This window comes from Panicum virgatum, chromosome 6N (genome assembly GCF_016808335.1).
Source record: "Panicum virgatum strain AP13 chromosome 6N, P.virgatum_v5, whole genome shotgun sequence".
Classification (NCBI taxonomy): domain Eukaryota; kingdom Viridiplantae; phylum Streptophyta; class Magnoliopsida; order Poales; family Poaceae; genus Panicum; species Panicum virgatum.
In genome coordinates this window covers 5,311,264-5,323,962 of record NC_053150.1, presented here as the reverse complement: position 1 = coordinate 5,323,962, position 12,699 = coordinate 5,311,264, and the positions used below count along the sequence as shown (strand labels likewise).

The following is a 12,699-nucleotide window of genomic DNA, read 5'->3' as shown; positions in this document are numbered from 1 at the left end:
TTGAGGTGGTGCAGCATGACTTGACGAATCTCCGGTCATCTGTTCTTGCGGAGGCCAAGAACTATCACCCGAAGATCTTTTTCACCTCCTTCGTCTAGTTTGCGGCATAACTCCACCGAAGATACATACCAATTTATGGAAATTTGGTATCGATTTGTTAATCAACTCCGTGTCCTCGGGGTAATCCTAGCATATAATTACACAATAATTTTACTATTTCGTAAATATGGATTACGAATAACGGACGGGATTAGAACTGAATAAGAGTTACCTTAATGTGCATCTCATACACCTCTGACTGCATCCATATCTTACAAGTACTTTGTAAGAATCCAATAACATTAGGATGATTCGCTAGTTCACATACCCTCATGTATATCTTCCGACGTTCTAGCAGGTGTTCCTTTACATCTTGCGTTGTAATATCTCGAAACAATGTGAAATCTTTAAACTGAACTAATTTTGACAACACCATCTCTATCGTACCATCCGCTAATACATCCAACTTCTTAATGATTACAAGATGTGTCATGATCTCAAGTATCATACTAGATTTTTCTTCGGTCCGTGAAAATCCTCCAAAATTGGAGGCAGCCATTGCCTTATGCTGTAATATTTAGAAACAAATTTAATACTATATTTCACTATCCAAAACTTAATTCTATTTTAATTTATAATTCATTTAGAAACAAGTCTGTAATAAACTTAAATTTTAATACTGAACTGAAATTTTAATACTATAGCATTAATGTAATTAAATTGCTTTACAATATTAATGGATTCATACGTAACTTACCTGCAGATCACAAGTGCGGAATCCAGCAAGGTTTCGCTGTTGTAACTCCCTCCCTCACCCCACGTCTCTCCTGGATGTTGTTTGCTGCAAATGCAGGTGTGGGGGGACCTCGGCTTTTATATTGGGGGTTGGAGCCTGCCGCCCCCCTGCCGGGTGGTAGGGGCCTGCATGCGATAAAACAGAAATTTTAATTGCATATAGGCCCCTATCGCCCGGCAGGGGGGCGGTAGGGGTACAAACCTGTAAATTTTGAAACCGAAAATATATTTCTGTAAAAAATGATTTTGAAAAATATAAAAATATAAAAAACACCGGCTCCTGGGCCTGGGGGCCGCTACGGCCCATCCCGGCTAGGCCAGCAGGCCAGCAGCTCGGGCTTGTGGCTCATTGTTAAACCATCGTATGCTTGGTTTTGAATTCAAACTTCACGTTGTTGAAGCAAAAAGTAATATAATAAATGCGGAAGCTTTAAGAGGGATGAGAGAACGCAAACTCTTCTGACACGAGGATTTATCCCGTGGTTCGATTAGCCACAAAGGCACACATACATCCACGTTGTTGAAGCAATCACAAAGAGTATTGCTTCTCGGTCACCAAGTCTCTTCCGTGAACACAATCACGATCACCTTGGCCCCGGGTTCCACTAAGGAGCTTCTCCACCAAGGAAGGGGGTCTCCACGTCCCCCGCACAAAGCTTGTCGTCGCTGCTCCACACCAAGCTGGAGGGTCGAAGACGTGCCGGCGAGTCACCAAGACTCCAAGGATGGCCGGTTCACCGAGTTCTTCTTGTTACTTCACTCAAGAACCAGTCACAAGGTACAATACCTTGCTTTCTCACTCACTCATGAGCTATCCTAGCACTCTCACTTACAAGAATGCGCTAATCCTAAACGATTTGATCACTTTGCTTTTGGTTGGCTTGGAGATGTTGTTGGATGTGTGTGGGTCTTCTCTGAACTCCAGCAAGCTTCAAATGACCGGAGGAATCCATATATATAGCCCTCAAAGTTAACTAGCCGTTTTAGAGCCGTTAAACCTTTTCTGCGTAGGGCTTCGGATAATCCGACCTGGTAGCTTCGGATAATCCGGTCACTCACAGACCAGTTGTAGCTGTTAGGTCTTCGAGGTGCTGACGTAGCACTGGTCGGATGAACCGACGCATTACTCTGACGGGTGTCGGATCATCCGGTGCAATGGACTGATTTTGAATTCAAACTTCAACGTCTCTGATCATTGCTCCTATTCATTGCTCCGACGCTCCAAGTTCCTCACGTCGGATCATCCGATCCCACAGCATGATTTCCAACTCGAAAAACATGCTCTCTGCAGAATCACCCGAGACTTGCTCCGATGGTACCTTGACACGCGTCGGATAACCCGGCTGGTTTGGTCGGATAGTCCGACCCTAAGCCGTCGGTTTATCCGGTGCGCCTGAGTTTTCTCCACGTGGCCTCCACAAGCAGTGCAAATTGCACCGACGCCACTGCGTCGGTTTATCCGGTGCTCCTTGTTCGAATCATCCGGTGCCACAAGAATTAGCATAACTCGTCCAATTCAATCTTTCTTTGAGTTCTTTCTTCGTGTTTTGCTTTGCTAAGGCTTTTTACTTCATTATAGGGACATGATGAGATACACTTGACAAACACATTAGTCCCAATAATTACGTTGTCATTCAATCACTAAAATCACTCAAAAAATGACCTAAATGGGGTCATATTCGTTACACCATCAGGACCAACGCATTAGCTAGGCAGCTCAAGTCGGGCCGCGGAAATCAATGAACGCCTGAACAGCACGCGCCAATGGTGGGTGCTTAGAGAAGCTGGAGAAACAAACAAGTAAACCAGCTTAGGCTTCAACACGCAATTGCTTGCTTGCACTAGAGGTCATACAACAGATTTTGTTTGGATCTAGTAGTATTTAAAAGTATTAAACAAAGTCTTATTATAAAACTAATTGCAGAACTTTGGAGCTAAACTGCGAGACAAATCTAATGAAGTATGTTAATCTATGATTAGATGATGGTTACTATAGTATCACTGTAACAAATCATGGATTAATTAGGCTTATTAGACTCGTATCACGAATTAGCACCCATTTGTGCAAAAAAATTTATAAACAAATTTTATTTGATACTACTACTAAATAGTAAGATTACTTTTGATGTGATAGGAACTAAATAGAAGTTCCGGGAAACAAACACCGAAACACGATTAGACACTCGATCGACGAGGCCGAGGTGGATGCAGAGAAGCCTATCAAACTGAGAACCCTAGAGAGGCTGCGAACGATAAGGAAAATACCAGTCATCATGTAAGCTCTGGGCAAAACTGGACAACATCAATGATGGCATCATATGGTGCGCACTACAGGCGGCACAACCGCACGCTCGTAGACAGACAGAAATATAAATTAAATGGTCCTCTCAATTTCAAGTGCAATGGTGGGAGGGAGCCTATATAGCCTCTTGCATATTCTTTGCCACCGCTCATAAGCCCCCTACAGCATCTGATCCAAGACAAGAGGCTATGAAAGCGGCGCATTGTAACTGTGCATCATCATCATCATCATCATCATGTTCTTCATCTGGAGAAAGCGGAGACACGGATTAAGCGTATGGACCTCTCAAGAGCTCTGGAATGGTGGGAGGAGTGGCAGCTGCGCGTCCTTGTCTTGGGCAGCCTCAGCATCCAGTGCCACCTCGCCTTCTTTGCTAGCTCTCGTAAGACCAACATCCAGCCCATGAGCGGTTGTCGTACGTAGGCGGAGACACTGTAACGATCTACGCTCTCGCCACACTCTTTAATCGTCAGAAGCAGCGACACTACCATTCTGCAAATGGCAGCAACGTCCTAGAGGTGCTATGGGTCCCAATCTTGCTCGTGCACCTTGGTGGACCAATCAGCATATCCGCCTACAACATCGAAGACAACGAGCTGTGGAGGCGTCATATTCTAACCACAGTGGCTCAGGTCAGAAAAAAAATAAAGACAACTCTTATCAAGTATTACCTGGTGTTAGTTTTCTTTATAATCTCAGAATGATTGAAGGGGGCAAGTTATTAGAATGACATATAGGAGTACTTTATAGTACAATAAGTTTTCCTTTAGATCATTTTAATATAATAATGATGGAAGTAGGCAATTTGCTTTTGTGTGCAAATTTAGATATTTATTTTATTGTTGACCCAAAAATCCACCAGTAGGACCTTCACATCAAGACACGCCGAGGATCTGGGAGATCTGCTTCACTCTGTAATACGGAACCCAATTGGTGTCGTGATGGTGCTACCTGCAATTGACAAGGTAGAGTAAATGTTAAATTCTGAAACGTATCGATCACTCCACCAGGGGTATTAGCTAGGCAGCCGATACGGGTACAAAGGAAATCAGTTAAGAGCAGCCGATTCAGCAAAGAACTTGTAATTAATTTCTTAATGACACGTGGACAACACCTAGATCTGTATTTGATAACTTTGAGTACAAGCAGAGGAAGAAGCTATGTGCCGTCAACCTTGAGCCTACTCACGTTACTCGACTCGAAACTTACCAACAAATTGGAGATCGAAGCCGATGCAACCTGCTTGCCAGGAGGAACTCGTAAAAAGAAAATCCACTGCAACTGGGGTTTGGCAAAGCCGCCAACAGAAAAGTAGATGCGAAAAAGGTAAAGTTATGTTTGGATGTGGTTGATCAGGTTTACAAAACCCGTAGGTCTGCAATTTATAGTCTAGGCTAAGACTCCTTGCCGATCACGGCTTACATGACTTAATACTAAAGAAAAAAACTTTTCTAATTTAAACAACTCGACACGATAATTTGCTGACGAAATCCGCCAGCCCAATCCAGCTCGATTGGCTGTGACGCCTACTGACCAATGGGCCTGATACACGTCATCTCCTGTTTCTTGCTCCGGTGTTGGTCTGCTTCAATCAATCATCTGCTGACATATGCTAATATACGGTGTCAATATTTATATTATTTTATAATAGTAAAATACAGTGTCAACATTTATATTATTTTATAATAGTAAATATGGTGTCAACATTTATATTATTTTATAATGGTATATAGGTGAAGATTAGCTTTTTTTCTTTGGGTGGGTTGGGGTGGGGGTGGGGGGGGGGGGGTCGGGGGCTACGCTGTACTACTACTCATAAAGATAGAGGTTCTTGTAAACTAGATGCAGGTTTAGGTGTCCCTTTAAACTATATACAAAATGACAAAAGTAGGAAACTTTACTGTTACTAACTGAAGGCTCCATGTTGGTCCTCAAGACATGTCCTAGAAAAAATTATGAATCATAAAAAATATCAACAAATCGAAACATGGTGTCATCGATTCGGTATACGTACCTTATTGACAACAATGGACATTGCATCCATCCTATATCATAAATAATCCATTTTAAGTCACAAGAAATTGAAACCTACATCAGTTGTTTTCTAAAAATGTAGTATATCTATTGGTGATCAATTTGGAGTTACCTGAAAATTAGTTGTTCATCTTCGTAGACACTTGTTTATTTACAATGCAACACGTTGCTTGTATTTGCACTAGTTATTTGTATCAATTATATTTTTGCGCTATGTCGTCACACATGGAGATTATATTGACCAAGGATCCATACTCCAAATATTGTACTAAATATGTTGCAACTAAATTAATTATAAAATATTTTAGCTTTTTCCTGAGTAAAATTTCTAATGTTGATCAAGTTCCAGAAAATTATATTAGCATATACAATCTGAAGTAAGTGCATTATCAAGATATATTTCATGATATATATATATATAGTGTTATAATATAATGCACTTGGGTGCATTCTGTACATAGAATGCACCCAGGCCACCGAGCGCGTCAGGCTGAATTACCTGGTGCATCCGACCGCACATGCATGTGTGTTTTCTAATTAATTTTTATCACCCGCTAACCAGACAAAGTCACGTCGCACAAAAATCCCACTAGCCTGCATGCATGGAAGGATGGAATCTTTTCTTGGTTCGATTCATTCAAACAAATTTTCTTCTAAACCGTAAGTCTGATTAACAAACCGTTTGTTGCATCTTACTCAAAAAAATGTGCTTAACAAAACTAGATCCAATATGGATATATTTTTATATTTATTTTACCAATTGCATCTTCATTTATTACCGATTGCAACTCTGTCTAGTATCAAATTGCAACTAGGTATAACGATGTGTCCTATTTGTATCATGTCACAATAATCAAGTACAGTTGGCACATATTTGGTTGCAACCAATATAGCAATTGGGTTGCAACTAGCATAGCAATTGGGTTGCAACTCAGTCTTAACTAGTTGCAACCAATAGTAATTGAGTTGCAATTGGGTACTAACCGATTGTACCAGTAGTAATTATGTAGTAACGGGTTGCAACCAGTACTAACTAGGGTTGCAACTAGCAGGCTAAGACTATGGTGCAATTCTGTTATTTCTGTGATTGCAATTCAGAGTGCATATAGTTGTAATTATATATTATTTTAAAAATATTATTGAAATATATCGTTCATGGATCTCATTTTGTTCGGTACTTTTTTTTCAACAACATGCTTCAAATGGATCTGAAATCACATCTATGATTCAAGAGATATCGCATTTTTAGATTCAAATCAAGGAAAGATTCCTCTGCATGCAAACTTCTGGTGGGTGCTTTGTGGGATGACGTGACTTCAGATAGTTGGTTGGCTTTATTGTTTTTTTCCTCGTGGGCTCGGATTGGTGCTACGATAGGATCTGTGCATCCGCAACAGAGAATGCACCTTGTTGCATTTTAGCCTCGCTGTATATATATATATATGTATGTATATATATATGTATATACATATATATATACACATATATATATACACATATATATATACACATATATATATATACACACATATATATATATACACATATATATATACACATATATATATACATATATATATACACATATATATATAATGTAGGGAAAAACTGTTCTACACGCGCGTGTAGTTACTCCCACGTATGTATCTTTTGATGTAGAACGTATCTGACCCAACGAAAAATATGTACATGAAGTATGTGATCATACCAGACCATCTATCATGTATATGACACACGCACGCGTGCGCACACACACACATATAAGAGAGAGAGAGAGAGAAATGATTTTCCTATACATATATTGAATAATGGTACAATGCTACAATATTTATCACTGGTGAGAAAATATATTGCGCTGTAATATTTGTCACTACTAAAGTCTATACGAGCGTTAGAAAGCATTTTGAACACAAATACCCTATGAAACAATGATAAAAATTATTTTGTCACTATCTTTTTGTCACAGATCGTGATAAACTCATTTATCACCACTAAAGTACATCTCAGTGAGGAATAGTTTGGTCACTACTAATAAAGTTAGTAGTAACTAACCAATATTTCCTCATTGGTTTTTATCTCAAATGCTATGATTTGCTGTACAAGATATTGGTGTTGTCTTATAAACCTCTGGGTCTAATAATATAACACAAAACAATACTTTAGATAAATAATGGCCATGACTAGGAGGCAAAGAAACAAAAGTTTTGATTACGAATTAGTTATGAATTTTTAAAGATTAAACCGTATCTTACCTTAGGCTAGGTTAGCTCCTTTTAGTTTGAGTTAGTTTTAGTGATACAGAAATAATGGAAGAAGTCTGCTTTGTTATAGAACATGTATATGATGGTTGATGTATGGAACCATATGTAATTTACGTGCAAATTTAGAGGGTTACTTTAGGTTATTTTTATAACTAGTCCACGTGCTCATATGCTAGTAACTTTAAAACACGCGCGCCCACACACATATATTTCCAATAATAAATATTAGATCTGTTCTGTTTTCTAAAACTGCCCACCTCAATCTTTAACAAAAATAGCCTAGAGTACCCCTCTAATGTATAACTATATCACCCATGTCTATCATTAGAAAATAGTATGAACTAATCCTCTGAATTATTCTTTATAATGGCGTAGTTTAACTAAAGATTTAGGGGCTATTTTAGGTTATGGTTCATATATAATGACATGTGCATGGGTGAGTAATTTTGAAGTATGCTATAAACAATAATTAAGTTTATAAAAAAATCAATGCATGGTATATTCTGTTTTGTTACAAGAATTTCTAGGATTTGCCTAGCTTTCTATCGAATCTCGTGGGCATTATAGATGCTACAAAAGTAGTCATTAGTAAAAATAATAAGCAATCAATGTCACAGACACCTCTAGCTGTATCTTGTTTGAATGGATTCCTCCACTCTGTCGTCTCAGGTCACGGTTGCCCTCTACGTATTTTGCAAGTCATGGTCATCATCAGCCGATAAGAGGTTATTACTTGCAGCAATTCTGCTTTTCATCCTTGGTGTTTTCAAATGCTTCAAGAAGCCCTTGGCTCTCAAGAGGGCTAGCTTTAATAGCATAGTCAAAAATTTCCAATACTCTACCCCACAGATAACAACTGAAAATAGAGAAGTTGAGCTTGAAAAGTACATCCAAGAAGCAAGGGCTTTTGTGCAACTCAACCAGCAAGATCCCCAGACATCTAACTCCAATAGATTAACTCTTGACGAGAAAAGGACCACTTCCAAACACAGGGACGAGCTCCCTGTGTTTCTTTGTAATTTCTATGCATAATTTCTTTGTAATTTTTTTAGGTAATTACTATGGTAGTAGATGTAATCTTGCAGTTGCATTTGTTACATATTTATTCTCTCATTTAGATGTTCTTTAAACAATATGGAACAAGGAATCGAAGTTTCAGGATAAATTTGCGCACGCTCATGTCAACTTTATCGATCTGAATAATAAAATTTGTACATTTAGTAGACTCATATTGCCATAGAGGACAAATAAGAATTTTCTAGTTATGTCACAACGAAATATAAGAGTTATTTACAAGGAGTTTTAGATTTATTGAGATAGTAGCTATCAGCTTCATAGTCTAGGATAAAAATCTAAAATATGGATATAGTTATTACAACGGAACAAAAGACTTCTGCAAAGGGCTTCATAATTCACAGAAGGAGTGGAGATGTCCTGTAATATTATAATGTAAATAGTATCATGTAATATTATAATGCAAGAAATATTAGTACTATAATTAAGTTAGAGGCCTGGGGAGAGTAATAAAATCTGGATTAACAATATGCATGCTGTAAAGAATCACTGAAAGCTCTATAGGAGGGCGAAGGAGTCTAGCATGCTGTAAAAAAAATTAATGTTATTATGTTTATGCGATACCTATATATGATTCAATAACTATATATGATACCTATATATGATATTATATTGTACGATAACTAAATTCACATGAAGAAGCACTAACCTGCTTGTTAGAGATAATCAATGCTTATTTATGCACCCTTGTGTAGCGCTTGACCTGAATGAGCACACTGGAGTTAAAATATTGGGTTTTTATATTATTTCACTTTGCAAATCAGTACATGTTTGGCGTGGGGAAGGTGGACAAACAGTAAAATTGACCAATGGTGTACGAAGGCAAGCAGGAACAGCAGGAGCAGTGAGAAATTTCATGGAAGGAACGAGAGTGTTACCTTTTTGACTTATGAGGAACTGGGCCAAAGCAACGGTATATTTTTTCCCTTGCAATGGAGGGAGGGCAGAAGCAGCACATGATGAGAACACCTGAATCATGTGGAGGAGCTGGGGAAGGAACAGAATGTGAACCAGAGACTCCATGATGCAAGAGACGCCCCCTTCCTTGCCTGCACCGGACCAGATGGGAAAAGAAGGCAGGGCAGTCAAAATTGGAGGCCGCCAGGTACAGGTCTAGTGTTGTAGGTGCAGGAGGGGCAGGACACCATCAAGTCTTTCAAATACAGTAGAATGGCAGTCTTTTTTTTCCTTGCTTTGATTCTGCATAGGTTCACAAGCAAATGGGTTAAGAACAAGGAAGTGAGAATGGTATAATCGAGTTTAAGGCAACATTCCAAGTTTATTTTAAAGATTTCACCATATGTATAGCAAACATGGACTACATGAATTAGGATGGCATACCTAAATCTAAGTTGGAACGAACCCTCAGTAGATGGCATGAGACACCAAAATGTTAATATCCATACGAGAGTTTCCGATGTAAGTGTGCGACATAGATCTTGATAGAATGATATAAGATAAGGTGTGGTCTTCTCTAGAGTGGCAGGTAGATGATCAGTAACTATGGTGATAGACAGAGTGATGTATTTTGATATGTAGGCTGCCTTATCAAGATAAAAGATGCTGAACAACATGATTAAGGTCGAAAAAAGTAGAGAAAGAATGGTGGCCATGAAGACTGCTAAAGTAAATTTCAGCTTGTTCTCTAAACATTTTTCAACATCCACTGAAGCAACAAAGCTAATTGCGGAGCCTATGACAGCAACTGATAACTCTATCTTTGGTTTCTTGAATTTTTTACCAGTGTCAATAGCAATGGTCATTTCACCAACAGATTTCCTTTCTACCCATGAAACAATTTGGTCTGATTTTCCTACAATGAAATGGAAAGAAAATAAAAATTCCTATAGTTAATATTCTGGGCTGGGTAACACAAATATGATATACATAAATGAAAGTACCTTTTGTTTGTCTTTTGCGCTGGCTGAGCAGAGTAGTGTTGCTGCTAGTGATATGGGCAGATTCATCTTCATTTTTGCTGCGTTGCAGACTCTTTCCAAGAAACTGAAATGTCAAAATCAGAGAGACGTGAAGGTTATTTTTCATAAAGCAAAACAAAGGAGTAAGAACAGATTAAGTCAGATTCTTGCCAACAAACTGAAATGTTAGAGAGATGCAAAGGTTATTTTTCATAAAACAAAACAAAGAAGTAAGAGCAGATTAAGTCAGACTCTTGCCAAGAAACTGAAATGTCAAAATCAGAGAGATGAAAGATTATTTTTTCTAAAGCAAAACAAAGGAGTAAGAACAGATTAAGTATTGCTTGCACAAATGAAAATTACCTCTGTTTCTTCTTCTATTTCGTGCGGACATTCACGAGTTGTTCTCATTTCTAGATCTAATGGTATGCATTTTGGAGTAGTGTGCATTTTGGTGAGTTTGGTCGACCTCTTAGTGGTTGGTTCCATGGGTTTGTTAACTGGGAAGGGGGGCTGCGAGTTTTGGTCCATGAAACTTGCTTCTCCTAGCTTGGAAGGAGTAGACGTAGGAGGAAGAGAGTACAAGGGTGAGGAGATGTCCAGTAGGACTTCCTTTATTGGTGGATGGAGCAGCATTGGAAGTTGTAGTAGTAGTCAGATGGAGAAAAGAGTGAGTAGAAGTTTTTCCATTTCATATATCAATGAGATTGTCATTTGGACAACATTATAAGATATGACAGAAGTTATAGACTATGATGACATCCTATGGAAAACAGTATTTGTTTCGGCATTCAGTAGTAGCGTAGGGTAAAAATTTATGGAGTACCTTGGAAAGTGGTGCTTGGCGTCAGCAACTGCTATATACCTGCAGCAAGCAAATTTAGTCAGCATCACCATTGTACTTGTTTCTCAGAGGCATCTATATGAGGAAGAACTTGGAGATCTAAAAATGGATACAGAATCTAAGAGGGGAAAGATAAAAACTGTTTAGAAAGCCAAGCAAACATATAGTTCAGCTGAAATATCAGATCTGAGAATATTAATAGAAGGTTTCTTAGTTTTCCTTTTGAATTAGGAATTGCAACTTTGTCGAACTATGCGTACCTGGTTGCTGATTTCGAATTGTGAGCGAAGATGCTAGCTTCTCAGTGTTGCATGCCGAGTTCACACCGGAGGAGAGGAGTTCTTGAGGAGGTAAAAGCTATAGCCTGCAAAGCCGACTGCTCATAAGCCATAGCAAAAGAGGTAGTAACAGTACTAAAAAAATAACGATGGCGAGGTATAACAAGCTCTAGTTGAGGTAATACCAATTCAACTCCGCACAATATATCGCCGTCAGATCCAATCTCGGTTATCAGAGAGGTATATGGCAGGCAGTAATGTCTAGACAAGATAGCAAGAAAAATCTATGGAGCTCCCACCGGACGGAATCATATTGTATACACGCAGGCAGCGATCTAAGATAGTTACTGGACAAATAAAAACACACGTGTACCAAGAAAATCATCAATTTGTTGTACCAATAATATGCAATATAGTATTTAAGAGGACATATAGCTCTATAAATATTTTTTTAGCTCGATGTAAGGACAGCATTGTCAAAATCATAATTCTGAAATTAACAACTATTAAGCATTTAGAGTGATGTACCTGAATATTTAAACTGGAGCCAAGTCACAAACGAGATAAGAATACTTCAGCAGCTGGAACCTACCAGAAATTCATAGGAAAAAAAAACTAATTAGTAACCACCAAGTATTGAGGGACAAAACTAAATAGATGGCACAGAAACAGTTATAATAGATGGCACAGAAACAGTTATATTACCCGTAATAATTGTTTAGCCATGAAAATATAGTAATATAAAAGTCATCACTACATATACAATCTTATCCACAAGAAGCATTTAGAGTGATGTACCTGATTAATTATAGTAGATCCAAATCACAAAGGAGATGAGAATACTTTAGCAGTTGGAACCTACCAGAATTTCAGGTAAAAACTAATTAGTAACCACCAAGTATTGAGGAACAAAACTGATAGTTAACACAGATACAATTATATCATCCATATTAATTGTGTAGTCATAAAAATGTGGTAATATAAAAGGCATCACTACATATACAATCTTATCCACAAGACCACCTGGCATTTATAAGCCTAATCAGGTTAACCTCGTCAATCCAGTCAATAAAAAGTCATAGTTTTTATTCTTTTATAATAAATCATACCAAAAGTACAGAAAAAGTAACCATTAAAAAATCTAGTCCTTTTT

General features: G+C 38.2%; 1 protein-coding gene across 7 annotated transcripts; it reads right to left on the bottom strand.

Annotated features, from left to right (window-relative positions):
- Nucleotides 1-8,495: 8,495 nt before the first annotated feature.
- LOC120679850 lies at nucleotides 8,496-12,482 on the bottom strand. 7 transcript variants are annotated; one of them, XR_005677358.1, is made up of 9 exons: nucleotides 12,345-12,482; nucleotides 12,075-12,134; nucleotides 11,529-11,632; nucleotides 11,251-11,289; nucleotides 10,407-10,509; nucleotides 10,247-10,318; nucleotides 9,384-9,705; nucleotides 9,155-9,208; nucleotides 8,593-8,865 (listed from the first exon to the last, which is right to left on the bottom strand). XR_005677358.1 is itself a non-coding variant. In XM_039961518.1 (4 exons), the coding sequence occupies exons 1-4, from the start codon at nucleotides 11,058-11,060 to the stop codon at nucleotides 9,662-9,664; spliced, it is 492 nt and encodes a 163-aa protein (XP_039817452.1). In that variant the 5' UTR covers nucleotides 11,061-11,089; the 3' UTR covers nucleotides 8,593-9,661. The 7 variants fall into 7 exon arrangements, 1 of the variants encoding a protein (XP_039817452.1); XR_005677356.1 differs by having other exon boundaries at nucleotides 8,593-9,705; XR_005677359.1 differs by lacking the exons at nucleotides 8,593-8,865; nucleotides 9,155-9,208; nucleotides 9,384-9,705; nucleotides 10,247-10,318 and adding an exon at nucleotides 8,496-8,509.
- Nucleotides 12,483-12,699: the final 217 nt, after the last annotated feature.

Coding starts and splice junctions, on each gene's coding strand:
- LOC120679850 (XM_039961518.1), bottom strand. CDS start 11,060: ATGCTGCTCCATCCACCAATAAAGGAAGTCCTACTGGACATCTCCTCA. Junction 10,510..10,787: donor AAATAGAAGAAGAAACAGAG/GTAATTTTCATT, acceptor TTGACATTTCAG/TTTCTTGGAAAGAGTCTGCA. Junction 9,706..10,246: donor GACCATTGCTATTGACACTG/GTAAAAAATTCA, acceptor GAACCTATGCAG/AATCAAAGCAAGGAAAAAAA.